Genomic DNA, 23,221 nt, shown 5'->3' on the forward strand with positions numbered 1-23,221 from the left:
TGGATTTAGGCAATTATTGTCTCTTGTTTGAGGTTTACCGTTTGTTTTTTTAAATTTATACAAATTATTTTATTTGCACATTTAAAAAAAAACTAAACAGCTCAGCAGGTACATTCAAATATGAGAGATCAACACCACTGCCATATCTGTCCACTAAATGCAGCTACAGCTAGTAGCCACTTAGCTTAGCACAAATACTGATGAGTACAAATAAAATGTCAATTTCAAGTTATTACACTTAGGTTTTATAACAAACAAAGTATAGTGTTAATAGGTAGATTTTATGCTACACTAAGATGGATGTAGCCCTAATATTTAATGGATGTGGTGGTGGCATCTATCTTCTCATGTATTTCTCCACCAGAGAGTAAATAAGCGGATTTCCCAAAAGGTCGACCCATTCCTTTGAAGCAAACACCATCCCACGTATGCTGCCGAAAACATTCCAGTGCTCTCATCATGTTCGTCCAAACGTTAAGATGGAGCAGTGTAAATAAATGTCTGTAGAGACAGAGAGTGTACATTAAAAGGAACAGTGGCAGTGTTTAATGTAACAAATACTGCATATTAAAACAAAACTGTGATTTCATTGAGTGATATGTTGACTTTTCGACCATGGCGCAAACCTGTAGGAAGTGGAGGTCGTCTTCAGTCTGCGAGAGCTGCTCCAGCTCAGTGTTTCTGCTCTGCAGCTCAGAGATTTCTTCCTCCAGTTGTCTGATGAGCTCTTTATTTTGTGCCCATGCCTCTTCAGGGTTTTCTCCACTGAGGTCTACAGAGAGCTTCATTTTGTCAACTTTACTCAGTCTCTCTTGAATGGCTTGCTGAATTTTCACCCTTCTCCATTTTAGCTTAACCTGTGGGGAAAAAAAAACAAAAACATTTTGTCATCAGAACTATGTGCGCCATGTGACAAGCTGCAGACCGTGTAAATTACGTAAATGAAGCCCAGTGTAAATTCTTTGAGGAAGACTTCTAAACTTCATCCACCTCTCTCTCTTCCTAAAACTGATCAGCTGTTTCGAGGCGTTCACTTTAGTTAAACCAACCAGAATTGGCCATGAATTTCACGGGGCAATCGCAGCAGGTCATCCCTGCGTTAAATCTGTTCTCTGCTGCTGGCAGTTATCATTTCAGGCAAAGCGTGCAACCCTCCTCCCCCCCTTCCACCTCCAGTCATCGCCACCCAAGGCACCCTGGGTCCGGTCTTCGGGCTCCTTCACCACCACCAGTGTCTAGACTCCATCGGGGGGAAATATGTCTTGGTTTTTCTACCCCTTTAAAAATGGAGTCTAATCTCCAAATACTCTGTACATTTCATGTCATGTATACAAATAAACCTTTGCATATCTGCAACGAAGTCTCTCCTATTGAAATAGAAACCAATGCTGTTTGAGTGATTTTAAGAGACATAACTGTTGAACAACAGCCAGTGTCTATAACTTAAAAGTCCGTTGTTGACTTTTATAAAAATAAGTATTTGTTGAAACTGTCACTATACACGAGACAGATGATCTGACAAATCATCTTCCATCTGCCTCCCCCTAGAAAGTTTGCTCGGCCGTGCTTGGTTTAGGTTCGACTGTTTAACACCGCGGCCTCGTCACAAACTCATTTTACAACTTAACAGTACACCCAAATAATATACTAATAAATCAATACTCAATGTCATTGGTGCATTGTTGTCTGCAGCATTTAAACTCTGAAGCAAGTTGCAATCCCGATCCCCCCCCCCATTACTGATGTCAATTTGGTCTTATAATTAAAATTATAAGAATTAAAGTTAACAATGTTATTCACTTTTATCTAGTGGTATTTTTGAACAGATAAGACATTTCTGAGAATTTCTGCAAGGCGGGTGTAACAGATTTTATGATAAAATCTAAAGGAAAACAGTTGAAACTGTTTAGGTTAACTGCTCTTTAATGTTTTATGTGAAGCACTTTGAATTGCCCTGTTGCTGAAATGTGCTATACAAATAAAAGCTGCCTTGCCTTATAATTATTCCTTTGACTGATGCAAAACAGACCTGCTTTTTACTGAACGTCTGATCTACCATTTCCTTTTCAAAAATGCTGCGGCTTTGTTTTGTAATCGGGATGATTATCAAATGTACTGTGGTATTTTTGTATAAATGTGTGATGAAACGAGGACATGTTAGAAAAAATGATGTCACGCCAGTGGTTTTCTCCCACTCAAGACCAGATGTCCTCTAAAAGTTGTATGCAACCGTCAGAAATTACGTTTGAACCTCTGGGTTCTTTTGTTTTCTTTCACTTTACTGAAGCGGCGGCCAAACAATATGCATTATGAGAAATTGCTGAAATCTTTTGCTTAGCTGTCAGGTTATCGAGCCTCATGAAAACTGGAAAAATAAACATCCGTTTTGTAAAAGGCAGCGTGGAGGCTTCGGTATTGGTTTAATAATGCGTTTCCTGTTGAAGAGATTTTAAGAGAGACATTACTTTTGCTGAACAGCAGCCCGTGTCTACAACAACTCAGTTGGTAACTTTTAAAAAAAAAAAATGTTTGACATATTTGCTGAAACTGTCATTACACATGAGACAGCTAATCTGAGAAATCATCTTTTGCCTCCCACTAAACAATTTGCTCAGCAGTGTTTGGTTAGACTGTTTTCAACTCTGTGGCCTCATCACAAACTCATTTTACAGCTAAACAGTAAACCCAAATAATATACTAATAAATAGCTTCTAAAAACATTTGAAACGGGAAATAGGCAATGTAGTAACAGGATCTTGATCTGCCTAGTTTGACTGCATCTCATGACCAGTCATTAAAGACTCCTCAGCACTGGTTGTTTTCCTTTGGGCACGGTGGTAACTTTCAATGCTAGGCAGCAGAACGTGATTATTTTCACAGATTTTTGGTCTCATGTACTACTGCCAGGATATGGTGAAAATTTCAGCAAAAAAAATATTTTCATAAAAGTTACCACCTGCAGCTTTAAATTACTTGCAAAGTCCAATATTTGGGCTGACAAAAATCGCTGTCCTTTAAAAGGAATACGCGAATGTTGCTAGTGTTACAAAAACATAACTGAACTCTTTTGTATTTCCTGGTGTGGTGCTTTTATTATTAGACCTTACCTTCTTCTTTGCAGCTTCCTTGTTGATAGAAATGATGTGATGGCCCCTGTGTTCTGTCTGGGCACACGTGGCACAGATGCACGTTCGGTCACTCCTACAGAACCTGTTCAGCTGCTTTCCATGCAGTCTACACACAGAGTCCTCCAGGTTCTTTACCACACTGATCAGAAGATGGCGCCCAAGATCTTCGCTCCGGTAATGTGGCTCCAGATGAGTGGGACAGTATGAGGCCAGGCATTCCAGACAGGACTTGACTGCTCTGTGCTTCACTGGGCAGAAATCACAGGGAACCTCTCCAGCTTTTAAAGGCTCAGCTGCCTCCTCAGTCGGGGCACCAGCATGGAGTGTTTGGGCCGTTTTCAGCTGTGGCCTGGTGGGGAAAAAGGCCTTGCAGAGTGGGCACTGACAGGCCCCATTGATCCTCCAGTATTCGCCTATACAGCCCAGGCAGAAGCAGTGTCCGCAGGGGAGGGAAGCAGGGCTGGTAAACCCGTCCAGACAGATGCAGCACTTTGGAGGCTCTGACATTAGGTCAAAGGGTTATGTCTGTGTTTGCATGTGTGAGAACATGCATGTGGGCAGATTTGCTGATGTATCAGCATGCACAGATGATGTATTCCATTGGTTGTAGATCTGAACAGAAAACAAAAAAGACTTGTCCACATCGAATTAATAATAAACTTTATACATGGGGAAATTACAATGTTTTGCACTCCGTTATTACACACAGGTCTGAATTACACACACACACACACACACACATACAGTACTATACATGCACTAATGGAGAGATGTCAGAGTGAGGGAGCTGGCCATGGAAAGGCACCCTGAGCAGTTGGAGGGTTCAATGCCTTGCTCAAGAGCACCTTGGCAGTGCCCAGGAAGTGAACTGGCACCTCTCCACCACTATACTTTGGTCCGTATGGGAACTTGAACCAGTGACCCTCCAGTTCCCAACACAACTCCCTACTGACTGAGCTACTGCCAGTATACTTTCAGTTTGGCTGACAGGATCCCAAAACGGCAACAAACAAGTTTGTCTCAGTCTGTGTATCGCTTGACAGTATCAAAAGATCAACTACGTTTAGGGTTAGGTTATTTAACTGTATAATTACAATTCCTTTCAAGTAGGCTACTTAACTGTTAATAATATGCACCCTGCTTTAGAGACATTACTATATTGCCTAAAAGTGGAGCTGAGTCCAGCAGGGTCTGGTATGAGGGTACATGGACAGTGTAGTACAGTACAGAGTTCAGTGGGAACTTAACTGCCTTAACTGCTCACATTTCAAGTGGAAAGGGGCGTGGGTTAAGGATGACTGTAAATGGTTAAACAGTAAATCATATCTAAATTTACAAGGGGATGAGTGTTTTGTCTAAAGGTTCTCACTCAACTCTTGTCATAACTGTTCAGAGGTTACAATATATACACTTTATCAAGGCCCAAAAGTAACAAGGGTAGGAAGGAAGTTAGAATATATAAAGAAATGAATGAATATTTTAAAACATTTACTTTATTATGGGCCCCGATGCACAGCACGAGTATTGTTTATCCCTTGGTGGGAAAAATACTCCGTCAAAAGGTCCCAGCCAGATATTCTAAAATGAATAACCTTTCAGCCAAGATAATTATTCATAGACTGGCATCAATTCAAAAGAGTGGAGAGCATACTACGTCAGAGCCATTGCGGTAATTTCAAAATATTCCATCCCCTTGGCCAATTAGAATCAAGATACTAGTAAAAAGATTAATTCACGATGCCCAATATAAGATTGCTACATTAGTCAGAATACATATTTTTACTGTATTTAGTATTTACTGTCAGACTAAAGTGTCTAAAAGTGAAACCGTACATGAACTATGACATCAAAGCTCTAGTTTATCAATCAACACACCTTGTCACTTCACTTTTTTTTATAAACTTTACTTATAAATACTGAAACATTAAAATAAAACATTTTGACATACCTTTTGTTGTGCAACTACCAGTTCGTCATTCCTGCGGCGCCAACAGTGTTGTGTTGCACTCTGTAGCAGTAGGTTGTTCCCCTGTATAGGTATAGACACACCTATCACTGCTGGGAAAGAGGGTGGCTCTGTTGGACTGTCATTTCCTGAAGGCTCATAAGTGAATGTTCTCCTGATAAAGCAGCTCAGAATACAGTTGCAGCTCCAAAAAACCCTCTACTGTAGAGGTTTTAGTAATTAAAACCCGTTAATACTGCAATCCACTTTTATTAATGTGAAGAAAAAAAAAAAAAGTCAGTATATACAGTCCATTTTCATCAAATTAAAACACTGTTTTTCGGGCTAACTACCCACACAAGTACCATTACCTCCAAGACTAAGGAGGAAATTTACCAACTGCATTGGTTTGTGGACACACACACACACAGTAGAGACGCTTCGTCTCATTGAGGAGATAGTAATAGCTACTGAAAATCTATCCCCGCTGTGCAGATAGAACGGGAACAGCTTCTCTGTGAAAGACTACATGTGCAACTTCCTTTCGACATCATAGAAAGAGACTCTGCCCTCCATATAGTCCACATACACGCCTACATTTTTTGGCAAGTGATACAGGTGAAGGGTCGGGTGTACAATACATTTGATTTTCAGAACACCTCTGTCCTATGACGAAGAAGCCATTTTCTTTTGTCAACGTGACCCTTGTTCTGGTTACCGTCTCCTTTGCACCACCGATGGCCCAGTTGGCTTTCAAGCCCAATTGGACTTCCCAGTAGTGACGTCCAGAGGTGAAGCCCTTCATCCCCAAAACCATGGGACAGTTGAACCTCTTTGGGTCATTGTCAGACGATAAGGGGCTTGCAGGTTTGTAGTGCGTTAATAGTTTCCCACGTTCAGACACCACAAGGCTGCAACCCGCAGTGGCTGGGTCAAAGGTGACACACTCTGGGAAAATAATGTTTAGTTAAAGTCCTCAACTTTAGTAAGTTGAATTTAATCAGCAAGAAAAGTAAATCAATTGTAATATCACCTTTATATTGGCTCACCCTGGTCAGTTCTGTCAGAAATAAAAAAACAAAACAGTTACGGGATACTAATAAATTAGAGACATCTTCAGTGGTGAAGAGTATGCAGCAGGTCTTTACCTGGGTCTGTCAGGGTTTTTAGTTCTGATAGGAACGTGTGCACCAGAGGAGTCATGGTTCTCAGCGTCTCCACGCACAGGTCTGGGTAAACCCTGAGCTTAGACCAGTCCTTGGTGCCTGATATGGTGCTCAGGGCCTGTAAAGTCTGAAATGATTCACAGACACATGATCATAAGTTTCCACTGGGCTATATGCAACCTTTTAAAGCCAACCATTAAAGCCAAACAGTTTATTCAAGTGATGAGTCTTGTCTTGCCGTCGCCTTAAATAATTAAGACTAGACTATTTCCCAAAAATAGAACCATTCCCTTAATTAATTTCATATTTCTGGCTTTTTGGTCAACTTAAAAAGTTCCCAGCCACCTGTTTTAATGCACATGACCTTGAGTAAACACTGGAAATAAAAATACCGCAATATTGCAACATTTGTGTGCTCAGCTAAGCTGGAAAAGTAAAACAGATTTTCTAGAAATTCAGTATTTGCATTCTCATCTTTTTGCTCTTCTGCCCTCATGACCCTCAAATTGATTGGGTCGCCCATTAAATGCATCAAATTTGAAAATACTGTCTATCCTTGTATCTCTCTTGCTTACATCTCAACTTAAAGACCAGCGAGCTTAGGAGAAAGAAAAGGGAAAAGAGGGAACCGATGACGTCAACATTGACTAACCTGCAGAAGGTGAAGGTGGTCGTCACTTTGTGAAAGCTCCTCCAGCTCACAGTTCTTCCTCTGCAGTTGGGCAATCTCCTCCTGCAGCTCCTCAATCATCACTTTGTCGCTCTCTTGGGATTTTTGGATCTTCTTATCGATATTTGATTTTAGCTTAGTATGGGACGCTTGTACATGATTCATCAGAGTATTGAAGAGCTTATCACTGCCATCTACCTCTGCTTTTTCCTATAAAAAAAAAAAAAAAAGGAAGTCACATCAGTGTCACAGATTTACATTCAAGTGTAAAAAAAAAAAAGTAGTACAAGTACTCACTCTGCTCATTTCAGAAGAGTCTATGTTATCATAGACAGTCTTGTGGTATTTGTGGTCTGTCTCCCTGCACAGCAGACAGATGCACACCTGCTCATCCCTGCAGAAAAACTCCAGGATCTTCTCGTGCTTCTCACACATCCTCTCCTGCAGGTTCTCCAGCGGGTCGATCAGCTGGTCTCTCATTAGGGAAGGAACTCTGAGGAGACTCCAGGTGGGCTTCACAGTACGACGTCAGACACCCCAGGCAGGACTTCAGGGCCTTGTACTTCATGTCTGCGCACACATCACCTGCCCCGGTGCAACAGCACTTTCAGGTGTCTCAACTTTCCACAGTGGATGAAAGGATGCTGATAACCAGGCTGTCATTGGCTAGCTGTTACCCAATCAGAGTCAAGCAGCTTAGCGCGTTGAATATTAATGAGAACTGGCACAAATTGAGCCCAGTCTTCCTGCAGGCTTTCTATACCACGCTAGAATAGCTTGAAACAAGGTAACCAAGGCATTTCTTTCCACACAAAATGTTACTAAGTCCATTGTAGAACTTAGACATTACCACAATGAAAAAGTTAGATCGGTCTTTGAAATCAAGTCTATTTTGAGGTTGTTTACAATGTGAATCCTGACCCGCCCAATGAGTCATATTCCCGTGAATCAGCTTGTACATCTTAGTCCTGCATCCCATGCTTACAGTTCTGTACTTTAAAAAACACAGAACGGCAGAAATCTGTTGATGAAAAATGACTCATCCGACTGTGGTGGCCACAGCCACATTATTCATCGTTTAAGGTTGTACACACATCCACATAACCATATGTTCAGTTAAGTTGCAGTCAAAGTGAATAAAATGTGTTTGCTTTAGAATGACTTCATTAGCACCTAACAATACACTGTTTCACAGTTTACATTGGTTATCATTTTTGCTGTTTAGTTCAATTCAAATAGGCTACAGTTTGTAGCCCATATTAAGTCAGTCATTGGTCTTGGATTTACCTGGCTGCGGCGTTCTCTTCCTGGTGGAACAAGACAGGTTAGAGGAGCGGTGCCTGCATGATTTTTTAAAGGCTCTGAACTGAAGACCCTCACAGGTGTTTCCAGTTAATCTGGCTGATTAGACCTCTTCCCAGGACTGTGTGGGTGTGTATAATATACTGATTGATTGACATCTTCCCAAGTCTCCTGTTAGCTTTGTTGCAGCTGTCAGGGCAGGACAAATGCCGTCTTTATCATGTTCTTATTGGTAGATGAACGTGTGACCAAGGGCAAAACCTAGCAACATTTGAAGCAACAAGCGGAAGCGGAATTGTCCATTACCGCCGTCGTAATGTCTCATTACATCTCACTCAAACTACAGATCCGCTACCCAATCTGGCAAACTTGCATAATGTAATGTAATGGACAATTCCGCTTACAACCTGTAGGGGGACCGAAGCAGGAAAAGTGCTTTAGTGTTGCTTTAAACTGAAACGGGGGTGCGTAGAACACCGTGTTGTGTGCGCAAGCGCACTGCCTTTTTATCACCACGAGTCTTTGCTAATTGGGTATCAGCTGTGACACAGCGGACACAGCCACCAAACGAGAGAAAGAAAACATACCTCAAAGCCCGTTGCACACCGTTTGCCACCGTTCCGGGGAAACATGTCGTTCAACCACGAAACCGCAGCAAAACACCGTTTCAAAAATCAACACGCCCCTTGTTAATTTCCGTCAAAGCGCTGGTCAACCTGAGCAGAGGTCTTATCAGCTAGAATAACTGAAAACACCTGTTAACCCCCAGCATTGGACCATACCAAATGATCGGGCAGCAGGGGTGGGGGAATCAGGGTTTCTTTCCTCCAATGTGTGTATTTATTGGTTTGGTAAGTTTCTACAGTTTATAAGTGTCATTCATTTGTCATTTGGGAGGTCTGTTATTTATGTTAACATTTTTGTTTATTATCCTTATTTTTTAAGTAGAGTTATGTTTTGTTGACCTCTTGTAAAGGCCCTAGGCCTATATGATTGATTGATTTGATATTTTTATTTGTGTCATGCCACTAAGTGGCCCATCCCACACAGAGTTACATGACACCAATACAACAGTAATTAATTCAACAGCTATATCTCTTTTTGTACTTTAAACCTGTGTTCCTTTACTGTTTGGTCCATGACACTGACTTTCTGTAGACCTTGTGTTACTTCCAGAGTCTCTCACAAGCAAGGCCATATAGTAATTATTCTTTTTCTTTAACGATTCAATACTCATCATCTCGAGACAAGCCATTAGAAGCTAAGGCCGAGGCGGCTCCAGTTAATGTAGCCTAGTGGCTGTGATCAAGTGACATCATTTGACTGAGACAATTGAGAATATTTATTGTTTTAATTAATGAACACACTTCTCTCAAGTACACAACATGTACAGCATCAATCACACTTAATTAATTAAACATGCAATCATGAAATCAACCTCCCCCCCCATTAAATCAATGGGATATAAAGTGTTAATTAGTGAGCTTTAAAGGTGCTGTTAGGTGAATGTTGTTTTTGGACAGAGGTAGGCAGAGGGGTTTCTCTCTGCTTCCAGTTCTTATGCTAAGCTAAGCTAACTGGCTGTTGGCTCTAGCTGATGCTATATTTACCATACAGACATAACAGAGATATAAATCTTCTTATGTAACCCTTGGCAAGAAATTGAATAAGCGTAATTCTATGTAACAAAGCAAAAAGCTTATTTCCTAAAATATCAAACTTTTCCTTTAATTAGTTAGTTTAGAGGTGCTGGTAGGTAGATGTTTTGTACGTATTAATGCTAAGCTAAGCACTTGCTAGATCTAGCTTTATAGCAGTATCTAACTTATCTAACCCTCTGCAAGAAAATAAATATGCATATTTCCCAAACTATCCCTTTAAGGCTTTGTGGAACTTCCATCAGCTGATAGAAATACGTAAGGTATAATATATTTGTTGGGCTACACTATACATGTCATACAAAAAACTGTATTTCATCAAAAGAAGTTTGGTTACCACAAAATACAGTTTTAACTTTCATAAGGTTTTTTTTTCCTTCCAACTTTTTTTATTTGAATTTTGAATTTAAAATTTTAACAACAAGTGACACAACACAGTGAGCAAAGTGAACACAACATAGTGGGACTGATATGTCACTTCTCTGCCGCAGCAGTGTCCTACAGGTATATAAAGGGCAACAACTTCTTGTTCGACGTCGAGGGTGGAGTGTTATGTTATAGATGTTGTTGTTTGTGTTGTTGACACAAAGATTAACTGCTTACCCAATTTTAGAACCTATGCAGCCTTTTTATGGAGTCCTAGGCTCTTTGTAACCTATAAGTGACGTTGCTGTTTTTGTTTTTTTAACTTTATTTTAGTCTTTCAAACATTTAAAATTATATTTGGCTTTTAACTACTGTCGCCACAATATGATCTCAGCCTTTTTGGGATGTTCAATCACATTACTCAACAATTAATCTTTGAGGATAAGTGGTCGATTTTGAAGAATTTGAAGGAATAGTTTGAATCTTTTGAAGTGTGAGGTACTTATCCATAGTCAGTGTATTAGTTACAGTAGATGGCGGTCAGTACTCCCCCAGTGGAGAAGCAGGCAGGAGTAGTGACACGGAATCTAAGCAATGTACTGCTGTGGACGGGGGCAGCGGCTAAACGTGTTTTAGCCACAAATGAGTCAATATTCGTTTAAGTGTACACTATAGTTAGAATAATTAACCACTTTACCTTAATGTCAGACAGCCCTGTGTAAGTTTACAGGGGGGAACTGAAGCCGTTGTATACAGTACATCTATGCTCTCACCAAAGCCACCAGACTCCATAGAAAAAAATCTGAAATTTTACCTCGCACAACTTGGGAGGTGCTAATCTACCGCTGCCTCGATGGGTTAGTTAGTTTGTGTTATTGTTCTGGTCTGTTATTCTTTAGGTTGTTGGAGGGAGCGAATGAGAGAAAGAACAAATGCTTCATCTCACATTGAGATTATAACCAAAGGCTTAGATCTCTTAGCCCAGCTGTACAGATAGAAGTATGGGAACAGCTTCCCTGTGAAAGACTCTCCTGTGAAAGAATAAATGTGCATCTTCCTTTCGACATCATAGAAAGAGACTCTGCCCTCCATATAGTCCACATACACACCTACACGTGTTGGCCTGGGACACAGGTGGAGGACTGTGTAGGGTGTACAATGAACTTGATATTCAGAACACCTCTTTCCTATGGCGAAAAAGCCATTTGTTTTTGTCAGCGTGACCATTGTTCTGTTTACCGTCTCGTTTGCAACACCGACGTCCCAGTTAGTTCTCAGGCCCACTTGGACTTCCCAGTAGTGACGCCCAGAGGTGAAGCCCTTCATCCCCAAAACCATGGGACAGTCAAACCTCTCCGTGTCATCAGACAATGAGGGGCTTGCAGTTTTGTAGTACTTTAAATGTTTCCCACATTCAGACACCACAAGGCGGCAACCCGCTGTGGCTGGGTCAAAGGTGACACACTCTGGGAAAATAATGTTTAGTTAAAGCTCTCAACTTTAGTGATAGTTGAATTTAATCAGCAAGAAAGGTAAATTAATTGTATGTATGACCCCACCTTTGTACTGTCTCATCTTGGTCAGTTCTGTCAGAAGTGAAAACACACAAACAGTTATTGGATTGTAATAAAAATAGAGACATTCTTACTGGGGAAGCAAATGCAGCAGATCTTTACCCGTGTCTGTCAGGGTTTTTAGTTCTGATAGGAAAGTTTGCACAAGATGAGTCATGGCTCTCCTGAGCGTCTGCACACACAGGTCTGGGTAAACCCTGATCTTAGACCAGTCCTTGGTGTTTGACATGGTGCTCAGAGCCTGCAAAGTCTGAAATGATTCACAGACACATGATCATGAGTTTCCACTGGGCTATATGCAACCTTTTAAAGCCAACCATTAAAGCCAAACAGTTTCTCCTAGTCATGTTTCTTGCTGTCTCCTTAAATTAATAATTTCCTAAAATATAAAACTACTCCTTTTAATAAATATATCATATGTCTGGCTTTTTGGCCAACTTACGAAGTGTTCACAGCCACCTGTTTTTATGCACGTAAAAAAAAAACCTTGGTAGAAACATTGGAAATAAAAATGAAAAGTCAAAATATTGCAAAAAGGTTTTGCAATCCGCTAAACTGGAGAAAAAAAAAGGAACAGATTTTCTGGAAATTCAATTAAAATCCTTTTATCTTCTGCCCTCATGACCCTCAAATTGATTGGGTCGCCCGTTAAATGCATCAAATGAAAACATACTGTCTATCCTTGTATCTCTCATCTTGTTGCGGGAGCACAGGAGCGAGGAAAAGATACAAAAGAAGGGAAAAGAGGGAACCGATGACGTCAACATTGACTAACCTGCAGAAGGTGAAGGTGGTCGTCACTTTGTGAAAGCTCCTCCAGCTCACAGTTCTTCCTCTGCAGTTGGGCGATCTCCTCCTGCAGCTCCTCAATCATCACTTTGTCTCTCTCTTGGGATTTTTGGATCTTCTTATCGATATTTGATTTTAGCTTAGTATGGGACACTTGTACATGATTCATCAGAGTATTGAAGAGCTTATCACTGTCATCTACCTCTTTATTTGCTTTTTCCTATAAAGAAAAATAAAGTCACGTCAGTGGCACAGATTTACATGCAAGTGTAAAAAATTAGTACATGTACAAGTACTCACTCTGCTCATTTCAGAATAGTCTGTGAATTCCTTTATTTTTTCCATTCTTTCATCAATCATTAATTTGATCGTTGTTTTCTTGGACTCAATGTTTTCCTAAAATATGGAATTTGAAGACAAAAAAAAGGTTTGATCATGCAGTCCTGTATTCAAGATTCTGAGGCATTTAAAAAAATAAATCAACTTACTTTCTGTTGAGCGCCTTCTTCTTCAATAGACACAGTCTTGTGATATTTGTGGTCTGTCTCCCTGCACAGCAGACAGATGCACACCTGCTCATCCCTGCAGAAAAACTCCAGGATCTTCTCGTGCTTCTCACACATCCTCTCCTGCAGGTTCTCCAGCGGGTCGATCAGCTTGTGTCTCATCAGGGAAGGAACTCTCAGATGAGGCTCCAGGTGGGCTTCACAGTACGACGTCAGACACCCCAGGCAGGACTTCAGGGCCTTGTACTTCATGTCTGCGCACACATCGCACTTCACCTGCCCCGGTGTAACAACGCTTTCAGGTGTCTCAACTTTCCTCTTCTTTATTTGGACTGAAATCTTCTCCATAACCATGTTTGTGGAGATCTCAGGCCTCATGTGGAATCTTTTATTGCACATTGGGCAGCTGCACAAATCATTCTTGTCCCAGTGCAGGCTGAGGCAGGTCTTGCAGAAGTTGTGACCACAAGGTGTGGTGACCGGGTCACTGAAGACGGTTAGACAGATCGGACACTGGAGATTATCCTCCGGAAATGAAGCAAGGACACTGAAAGATGACATGATGGAATCTCTGTGGAAGAAAATGGGATTTATGTGTTTAAAATGTGTTCTTTCAGGTTTTTTGCCTTGTACTCAATACAAACACAACAGTTAGGAAAAAAAGTCAAGATAAGTCTTTGAAATCAAGTCTACTTTTAGGCTGTGTACAATGTGTGATGGTCACAGCCATCCTAAAAAGTGGTAACCTCTTTCACTCACTTTATTTTCTTTGGTTTATGCAGTTCTTTTTGGTCGAAGATTGGTTCATATAATTTTTCGGACACATTATACCATAGACGGGGACTCAAGTTCGAGACTCGGACTCGAGTCGCACTTAAAGGCACACGCCGACTTATTGGGACTTTAGCTTATTCACCGTAACCCCCAGAGTTAGATAAGTCCATACATACCCTTCTCATCTCCGTGCGTGTTGTAACTCTGTCAGACGGCTCCACCGGTAGCTTAGCCTAGCACGGATCCTGAAGGTAATCGGTTCCAACTAGCCTACTGCTCCGAATAAGTGACAAAATAATGCCAACATGTTACATGTTGTGATTTGTACAGTCACATAGTGTACAAATCATGAGACACAGCCATCTTCTAACCGTATATAAACTGGGAACTATATTCTCAGGAAGGCGAAGCAGTGCTACTTCTGCTACTTGGGTGGAGTGATATACTTGCACCACCTAAGAAGCCCCGAGCAGAGAGTAGCAATGCTTCGTCTTTCTGAGAATGTAGTTCCCAGTTCATATACGGTTAGAAGATGGCTGTGTCTCATGTGACCTTGTTATTTGTACAGGCTGTGACTTTACAAATCACAACATGTAAATAGGAACATGTTGACGTTATTTTGTCACTTATTCTGACAGAGTTACAACACGCACGGAGATGAGAAGGGTATGTATGGACTTATCTAACTCTGGGGGTTACGGTGAATAAGCTAAAGTCCCAATAAGTCGGCGTGTTCCTTTAAGTCGCATACACAGTGACTTCAGACTTGACTTGAGACTCGTCCTCAAAAGACTTCAGACTCGACTCAGACTCGAGCACAATCTTATTTTTTTGGAAACGTCTGATAAGCTGAATGTTATCGTGCGCAACCTATTACCTAACTGTTTTGATTATTTGTAGTTGAATTAGTAATGTTTTATTAGTTAGTTTCTCCTGTGTGTCAAAACCTGGTCTGATAAACCAGTATGCCCCCTTTGTTAGGTCAGTTGTATTTTGAGTTTGTTGCATTAAGAGTTTTATTTACATTCTATTTTGTTAACCTCTTTTATGGGCCCGAAACTAAATCTTCATTTTTGTTTGTTAACAGTATAATTTGCTATTTTTGGGATGAATAAAACCATTCCTTGGCTTGCTGCTTGGTCCCTAACACAATGTGAATCCTTACCCGCCCGATGAGTCATATTCACGTGAATCAGTTTGCACATCTTAGTCCTGCATAACATATTTACAGTTCTGTATTTTAAAAGCAAAAGCAGAAAAACAAAATTAGTCGTAAAAATGACTCACTTGATTTCTGTAGATCTTCTGTAGATCTTCTGTAACTTCCAGAATCTTTCACAAGCAAGACCGTATAGTAGTTATGACACCACTAACAATTCAATACTCATCATCTCGAGACCAGCCCTGAGAAGCTGAGGCAGCTCCGGTTACTGTAGTGGGTGTGGTCAAGTGACATCATTTGACAGAAACGAAACTTGAAATATTTCCAAAAGTCCATGAAGCCAGAAAGGGTGATAATTGAGAATATTTATTGTTGTAAATCATGAACACACTTCTCTTTAGCACACAACCTTCACAGCATCAATCACACTTAAATAAAACTTAAACATGCAATCATGAAATCAACCTCCCCCCATTAAATTAATGGGATATAAAGTGTTAATTAGTGAGCTTTAAAGGTGCTGTTAGGTGAATGTTGTTGTTTTTGGACAGAGGTAGGCAAGAGGTTACCCTCTGTTTCCAGCATAGACTGTTAATATTAATGGACAGCGCATGTGTGACGTCACCCATTGGTTTGTGGAGATCTGCTATCAGTCGTCGAGTTTGCCGTAATGGGCGCAGCCATCCTGGTTTCGAATGTGATGATTTTAGACGAGAGGGAGGAGTTGCTTACACTCTATGTTACGTTACACACTTTCACTGGCAATTACATCATAGCCACGCCCTAAAACACCCCCTGCTTTATAGCTGATTTTAAAATCAACGAGACCCAACATCATTCTGTATTGCAGAAGACTTAAAACTAGCGATTGAGACCATAAACTCATTATGAAAATGTTTACTGAGGTAATAATTCAAGTGAGAAGTGGGTCACTTTCTCATAGACTTCTACAGAAACCGACCTCCTTTTGCAACTGCACGTGTCACCCCCTGCTGGAATTCAGATAGAATGCAGGTTTAAGGCACTTCCGCATTGGTAGCACTTTGCCGAAACAGATGCGTTGTCCATTAATATTAACAGTCTATGGTTTCCAGTCATTATGCTAAGCTAAGCTAACTGGCTGTTGGCTCTAGCTGATGCTTTATTTACCGTACAGACATAACAGAGGTTCAAATCTTCTTATCTAACGCTTGGCAAGAAATTAAATAAGCGTAATGTCTATGTAAAAAAGCTTAAAAGCTTATTTTCCCAAAATATCAAACTTTTCCTTTTATTAGTAAGTTTAGAGGTGCTGGTAGGTAGATGTTTTTGTACATTTTAATGCTAAGCTAAGCTAACCGCTTCCTAGATCTAGCTTTATATTTAGTACAGACATGAGAGAAACTTATCTAACCCTCTGCAAGAAAGCAAAAATGCATATTTCCTGAACTATCCCTTTAAGGCTTTGTGGAACTTCCATCAGCTGATATGAATACGTAAGGTGTACAATAATATATTTGTTGAGCTCCACTATACATGTAATAAATATACAAAAAATAAAACAAAAATAAGGGATCCCATCAAGTTTGGCTACCACAAAATGCAGTTTTCACTTTAATGAGGATTGTTTTTACTGTCAAACTTGTCCTTAGTTTTGCTTGATCAGACTTTTCTCATCTACAGCACAAATCACGATGGTATCAGAGGCTTTGTCGCAGCAGTACAGGTAGAAAAAGGGCAAGATCTTCTCGATGAACGTATCTTTGAAAGTGTAAATATGGGTCCGAGCCTTTACATCATAAAAGGACACTTGCCCCTCCTCGTAGTCCACGTACACACCCACTCGCTTGGGCTTGGGGTCGAGGGGGAGCGTTATAGGCGGGGATGTTGACACCCGGTACCCCTGGCCTTTCTTCATGGCCAGAGCCCAGTAGCCCTGGGTCGTGCTTACAGAGATCCTCCCCTTTCTGTTGACAGAAGACCTGGCCACGCCCATGTACCAGTCGTCCTTGTCCCCCACCTGGACCTCCCAGTAGTGTCTCCCAGAGGTGAAGCCATCGCGGCCCAGGACGATGACCACTGTGTCGAAGCGATCCGGGTTATCTGGGAGGTCCTGCCATGCACCCAGGTGTCTCACCTGATGTCTGTCCTGGGAAAGCTGCAACCACGGGTTGGCTGAGTCAGGGTCCAGAGTGACGTCCACTGCAGAAAACATGAGACATAAAGAAGGATTTATTTTGTTGGAGAATTTTGAGACGATAAAAAGACACGAAATGCAAAAATGCTAAAATAAAAAATATTACCTCTGTATTTCAAAATCTTCTTGAGCTCTGTAAACAAAAAATGACAAAATTAGGCCTATTTTTAGACAACCTGTGTCCAGCTTATTGTGGTGATGTCCTCAAAACAGAAACATATACAACATATGTTGGAATGTTAAAGGAAAGCCCACCACTTTCAGCCAGTTTGCCGATGATTTCATTCAACGTTGCCTTCAGTTTGGACACAGATCTCCTGATCATGCCTACACACATGTCAGTGGGAACACTGGTCTCAGACCAGTCTTTGACAGAGGGAGGAGTACATAGGGCTGGGAAGCTCTACAGGGAAATGGAGCATAAGACATAGCTCAATTAACACAACAGCATATCCATAATTTAAATGAAAAATAGCAACTTTTTTAAGACTGTAATCATCTTTGTTTACAAAACTCAGGAAGCTTTTTTTTCTTTTAGATTGAGTCCTTTTCAAACCATATTCATCTACTTTTTAAACAGAGATTGTGAGCTTTTTTCCAAAATGATTGGCAGCCTACAGTCTATTTTTAATTATTATTTTTGCATTACAGTTCAGAAGAGGACACTGTTGTTAAAGCACAAAGCAGATGATGGATGAAAAGCCAATGGAAAAATTCATTTGACCATGGTTATACCCTTCAGTAACACATCGGAGAAGGAGTTACTCTCCTCTTTGCAATGGAAAGATAGAATGGAAACTCTGGTCTTAATAAGAGATGCACTTTTAAAAATGTTACCCTAAAATTAGTCTCGCATTGCCAGACCCTCTTCCACAGCCAGACCCTCCTCCACAGCGCTGCGGAGGAGGGTCTGGCTAGTTCACACAGCATTCCGGGATCGGAGAAAAACGTGCTCTGGTTTATTGGCATTTCTTTAAACCAATCACAATCGTCTTGGATGGCGCTAAGTGCCAGACAAAGCAACGGAACCTCTGCAAAATAGCCTCGAGAAGGAACTTGTTCAGGTGGAACGTGTACGTTGAAAAGTTGTTTTAGTCGTGCAACAGAAAACTCAGATTGGACAGATAGTCTAGCTAGCTGTCTGGATTTACCCTGCAGAGATCTGAGGAGCAGTTAACCATAGTCCTCATAAATCCAACTGAGTTTAGAATGCCAACACAAAGAAAGTGGAAGGAAAAGAGCCAAAAAGAGGGACATCCGGTGGAATTTCCAGCAGCAACGGAGCAATCCCGGAAGTGGAACGTCGTGGATATAGACTACCCTGAGATAGAGATGCCAAACATCTCGGTCATGGATGGATTGGACTCTGATATCGAGATCTACACCTTTTTCTTTTTATTTAACTTCAGAGTTGTCCCCAACTTTCCTCTTTAAAGCAAAATGCTCTCTCGCCTTTAAGAAGTGAATGTGGTCAGTCCGAGCCACGTTCTCCAAGTCTGTATTCCTCCTCTTCAGCTCAGCGATTTCCTGCTCCAGTGCAGTGATGAGGCCTTGGGCCCAGCTCTCCGTCTGCCTCTGCTTCTCCTCTATGACCGAAACCAGCTCGGCCTGACTCTTCTGGATGGATTGCACCAGCTCCGAGACGACCTGCATGCTTTCCTCCACCTCCCTCTGAGCACTGGCCTGAATCAAAACAAAATATACATTGATTAATACTCTCTGTGTCAATGCATTTACTGTTGGTATTGGAATTGTGTCAGGAAGCTCTGTGACGGCAGTTTGTCACTCACTTTGTTTTGTTCTACAGAGTGTTTGATCTCCTCCACCTTCGTCACTCTGTCCTGGATCATCTGCTGGACGTCTATTTCTGTCTTCTTCAGCTGTGCCTGCATAACAGGATTTCACAAAACAATCCACACAATAAAACCATATCTGTCATGGTCTTAGATGCAAAAACACATGGCATGGCCCATAGAGCTTGGAATAAAACAAAAAAAGAACATGTTGCATGGAGCAGTGTGACACTACAGGAAATTTTGAGGTTTGGGGCTATTTTGATTCTACAACATTGTGTCTTCTTTTAGACTAGTGGGGAAAAAAATACCCAAAATACACATTTATGTGTTTATTTTACTACACTTTGTCTTTTTGCACCTGTAAATTTCTCCAAATTTCACCAAAAGTTAGAATAAGATAATGTCTTATTTGAATATTTAAACATTAGAACATTCAGAAAACTTTTAATACAAAAAAATGATAGTCTTAATGTGAGTAATCAACTGGGGACATTTCATGGTGATATCTACAGTATTAGTTTAAATATTTCCCCCCATATCCCTGTTATGTCTCCCCTTAAGATCTTTCATTGACAACACTGACGGCACCATTATCACGTGACAGGAACATTGTGGTTTCTTAAAATGTCTAGCACACAGCACCATTCAGTAGTTTTGCTGCCCAAATTGCAATGCATGACTGCAACATGTGTTCAAAAAGCATCACTTTGGGTGTGAAAAACACCTGTTAAGTGTGGCTAGAAGGCCAAATAAAGAAGACAAGAAGCATGTTTAAATGTAGCCATCTCAGTGTGGACATGACAGTAGATATAGACCGAATTGAACATGGAAAATAAGATTAAAAAACTACAGTAATCTAGCTAGATTGTCTCCCCATCTTTAGCCCCTCTGCTGAGTCTAAACTGTTTCAACCCACCGTTTTAGGCCTACCAATGAGACAGTTTACACGTCGGCCCCCAAATATCAAAGAAACACAGCTTTATTTGGATAGTTAACTGAATTTCAGATTGTAATCCTTGACACCACTCGTGACTGAAAAAAAGTAATCACATTACTGCTCAACACTGTAGATAATCTATAGTATGTTTCTATGTATTTATGTATGTTTGTAATGTTATGTTTGTAAATGAAATAAAAAATCTATTATCTCCTCTCTCACTACTTCGTGTTTACTGGTTAGTTTAAGTGTCACTAGGAAACCTGGGCTTCCTTCAACCAAAATATAGTGTCAGTAAGCAGACAATTGTTGTCATCTGGGTGGAATATATGTTTATGCATTTCAGTTTGTTTTGCTCTTCTGTTTTATTCTTTTATTTAAACTTAAAACCTGTGTAATGAACACCACTTTGAGTGCATCATTGATTAAGAGACTGTGAGGAAGCTTCATTGGGATTGAAATGTCTGCATACACTTTTTTTTTTGTCGGTCCGTCTCACCTTTTTCTCTGTCCATTCTCTCTCCACGGGGACGGTGTAGTGCGCCCTGTGGTCCGTCTCCGTGCAGAGCACGCACACACAGGTCTGATCCCTCTTACAGAACAGCTCCAGGAGCCTCTCGTGCTTCGGACACATCCGGTCCTCCATGTTGGCAACGGGCTCTATCAGCTTGTGCTTGGTGAACCTAGCGGAATGAGACATCAGGTGCTCCTCGCAGTAGGAAGTGAGACACACGAGGCAGGATTTGATCGCTTTTGGCCTGCCGTCCCCCAGGCAGACATCACAGAGGACTTCCTCCCAGGTAGGAGGTGGGAGGGAAGAGGAGGGAGGCGGAGGGGAGGCCTGAGGAGATGGCGAAGCAGGGATTTGAGAGGAAGGTGGGGGTGATGTTTGGGGCAGAGGAGGTGGCGGTGGTGGCTCCTGAGCTGTGGCCTGGGGTGACGGTGGAGGAGAGGTTCTGGGTGCTGACACAGGGGGGATCAGCGGCGGTAGCTCCTCTAGTAGAGGCTTTTTCTCTCCTGGCTTCGCTTTCTTTCTCCTCTCCTCCTCTTGCTTCTGCTTCAGCTCCTCCAGAAGCTGCTGCTTCTGACTTTTCTCCAGAAGCCTCTGCTCATCCTCCCTTTTCCCTCTTTCCATCGTCCACTTCTTTTCTCTCTCGTCTTCCTCGCTCGCTTTTTCCTCCGCACTTCGAACCCTGATCTCCTTGAACTGCTCTGCGATTTCCCTCAGGACCGTGTTGATGCTAATATCAGGCCTTTTGGCGAAGGACTTCTTACACATCGGGCACTGGAACAAAGGGCAGGTTTTCCAGTATCCCAGGATGCAGCTCTGGCAGAAGTTGTGTCCGCAGGGGATGGACACGGGGTTAGTGAAGACGTCCAGACAGATGGAGCAGTGCACCTGCTCTTCAGAAAGGTTCCCAGTAGAGGCCATTCCTGCACGGCGGATAGGCAGGGTCATTTTCAGAGCAAGTAACCAGGTTCTGAACGGGGCATCAAACCTGCTGTGATATTCAGGGCGCTCGGGTTAGATGGCGTGACTTTATTTTAGGGCCATTTTCATGCAAATGTGATAAGCAAAGCATGACAGGACTCATTTATCATCATCATCACAGGTTTATGACAAATATTTGAAAATTGTCAATTTCAGGCTGTATACCAAAGAGTTAAGTCAATCATTTTTCTTTTCTTTTTTGTAAAAAACGAGTCCTTGTGAGTCTTTGGGGGAGTGTTGTTTATTGTTGCTGTTTTATTCTTGTTTACTGTTCTTGAGCCTGACCGATAACTGATTTTTTTTAGGCCGATCTGTATCTATGTTTGAGAGTTTGAAAAAATCGGATACCAATATATCGAGTGACGTTCAAGTTTAACATAAACACATACAGTACTTCAATTTAGACCAAGATATATACTGGGTAGATATTTTACAGTTCAGTGCTCTCTGGTGGACAAACTATGTAATGGCAACACTGTTTTAAAGTGACCTCAAACATATTTTTGGCATTTACTGCAAATATTTGTACTTCAACAGCCGACAGCTACGCCTATACCAATATATTTGTTATGAGCTAATATCTGATGATAATACTGTCTGCTACAATGTTTGTGTGTTGTTTCAGACCTTTCCAGATCGACATTTGCGTCTTGACCTGAACTGCAAGCTAAATATATCATGCTCGTTTAATTAGTTCTAAGGCAGTGTGACTGTGAGGCTGAATAATAAGTGAGTTTAACTTTTAGCACAAGCAGCGCTCTGCCTCAGCCCGAGGTATTCACAGCAGACAGGATTAACATGTTTCCAAAAATATTGCTAAAGCCAGTAGCCAATGACCTGTCGTGCAGTGCTTCCCTGCTAGGAACAATAATCTGGATTATTGTGAAGTGGAAAAACCTCATGTTTCAAAAATGTTTAGGGACATTGTAAAATTAAAGTCTTCTCTTGAATTTGTACAAAACTGACTGCAACAGAAAAAGTCCAGCTGCGGGCCACAGCTCTTAAGCCGCAAAAATGAGACAAAGCAAGCAACACTCCCCTGAGACACCTACTGTGCACAGAGCAGCAGATGTGACGGTATAGAAATGGTAAGGCAGGAGAGGAGCGACAGAAAAGCAGAGATATTGGGACACTCACCAGAGAGCAGCTGCCTCAAGGCTCCGCTGTACACTGATACATGAGACAGGCTGTAACCACTGCAACCTCCAACCCACACACACACACACACATACATACACACACACACGACCCAAAATATACCCCCCTCCCGCCCACACACCTAAGACCCAAAATATACCCCCCTCCCGCCCTCTCGTTTTACCCTGGATAAAAATGAATATCCCCTGGCCATGGCCCAGAGCTCCAGGAGGAATCGCTTTAAACCTCTGGAGAATACGAGCAGTTTGGGGGGGGCAACAACAAAAGAGGAAGTTCCAGATTGAAAAAGCTCATTTTAAGAGTTTTTTTTTTTTTTTTTTTGCTTAAAATAGCTGGAAACAATGTTGATGAGAGCGATAAGAGTCAATTAAAACAGAAAAGTCACAGGTTAAAAAGCCAAAACAATGAGGGGGGGGGGGGGAAACTGCAGAGTTGAGTGATAATTCTCTTCCATTGTTAATATAAAACGGTTGATAAGTGCAGCTTTGAGGAGGACAATCAAATCTTTTTAAGCTCCAGCAGCCTCTCCAGAGCTCCTTCGGGAGCTAAACCCTTTTGACACTAACGACAAGCTAGAAGACAAATCCCTCACACATACATTGAAAAGAAAAAGTATATTACA

General features: G+C 41.4%; 2 protein-coding genes across 4 annotated transcripts; both read right to left on the reverse strand.

Annotated features, from left to right (window-relative positions):
* Positions 1–89: 89 nt before the first annotated feature.
* LOC144534035 (E3 ubiquitin-protein ligase TRIM47-like) lies at positions 90–8,974 on the reverse strand. Of its 3 annotated transcripts, XM_078275662.1 has the most exons (7): positions 8,197–8,974; positions 7,207–7,494; positions 6,892–7,119; positions 6,222–6,366; positions 6,107–6,133; positions 5,077–6,021; positions 3,638–3,740 (listed from the first exon to the last, which is right to left on the reverse strand). In XM_078275662.1, exons 2-6 carry the CDS (start codon positions 7,387–7,389, stop codon positions 5,624–5,626), a joined length of 981 nt encoding a protein of 326 aa, XP_078131788.1. In that variant the 5' UTR covers positions 7,390–7,494; positions 8,197–8,974; the 3' UTR covers positions 3,638–3,740; positions 5,077–5,623. The 3 variants fall into 3 exon arrangements, with proteins under 3 accessions (XP_078131789.1, XP_078131788.1, XP_078131787.1); XM_078275661.1 differs by having other exon boundaries at positions 7,207–8,974; XM_078275663.1 differs by lacking the exons at positions 6,107–6,133; positions 6,222–6,366; positions 6,892–7,119; positions 7,207–7,494; positions 8,197–8,974 and adding exons at positions 90–501; positions 627–857 and having other exon boundaries at positions 3,108–3,740; positions 5,077–5,345.
* A 566-nt stretch (positions 8,975–9,540) lies between these two features.
* LOC144534602 (uncharacterized) lies at positions 9,541–21,381 on the reverse strand. The gene is made up of 13 exons (XM_078276608.1): positions 21,142–21,381; positions 20,449–20,868; positions 19,007–19,102; positions 18,669–18,899; positions 17,472–17,619; positions 17,323–17,349; positions 16,678–17,221; positions 13,087–13,675; positions 12,899–12,994; positions 12,585–12,818; positions 11,912–12,059; positions 11,795–11,821; positions 9,541–11,701 (listed from the first exon to the last, which is right to left on the reverse strand). Exons 1-13 carry the CDS (start codon positions 21,379–21,381, stop codon positions 11,178–11,180), a joined length of 3,324 nt encoding a protein of 1,107 aa, XP_078132734.1. The 3' UTR covers positions 9,541–11,177.
* Positions 21,382–23,221: the final 1,840 nt, after the last annotated feature.

The sequence above is a fragment of the Sander vitreus genome, chromosome 19 (genome assembly GCF_031162955.1).
Source record: "Sander vitreus isolate 19-12246 chromosome 19, sanVit1, whole genome shotgun sequence".
Taxonomy (NCBI): Eukaryota; Metazoa; Chordata; class Actinopteri; order Perciformes; family Percidae; genus Sander; species Sander vitreus.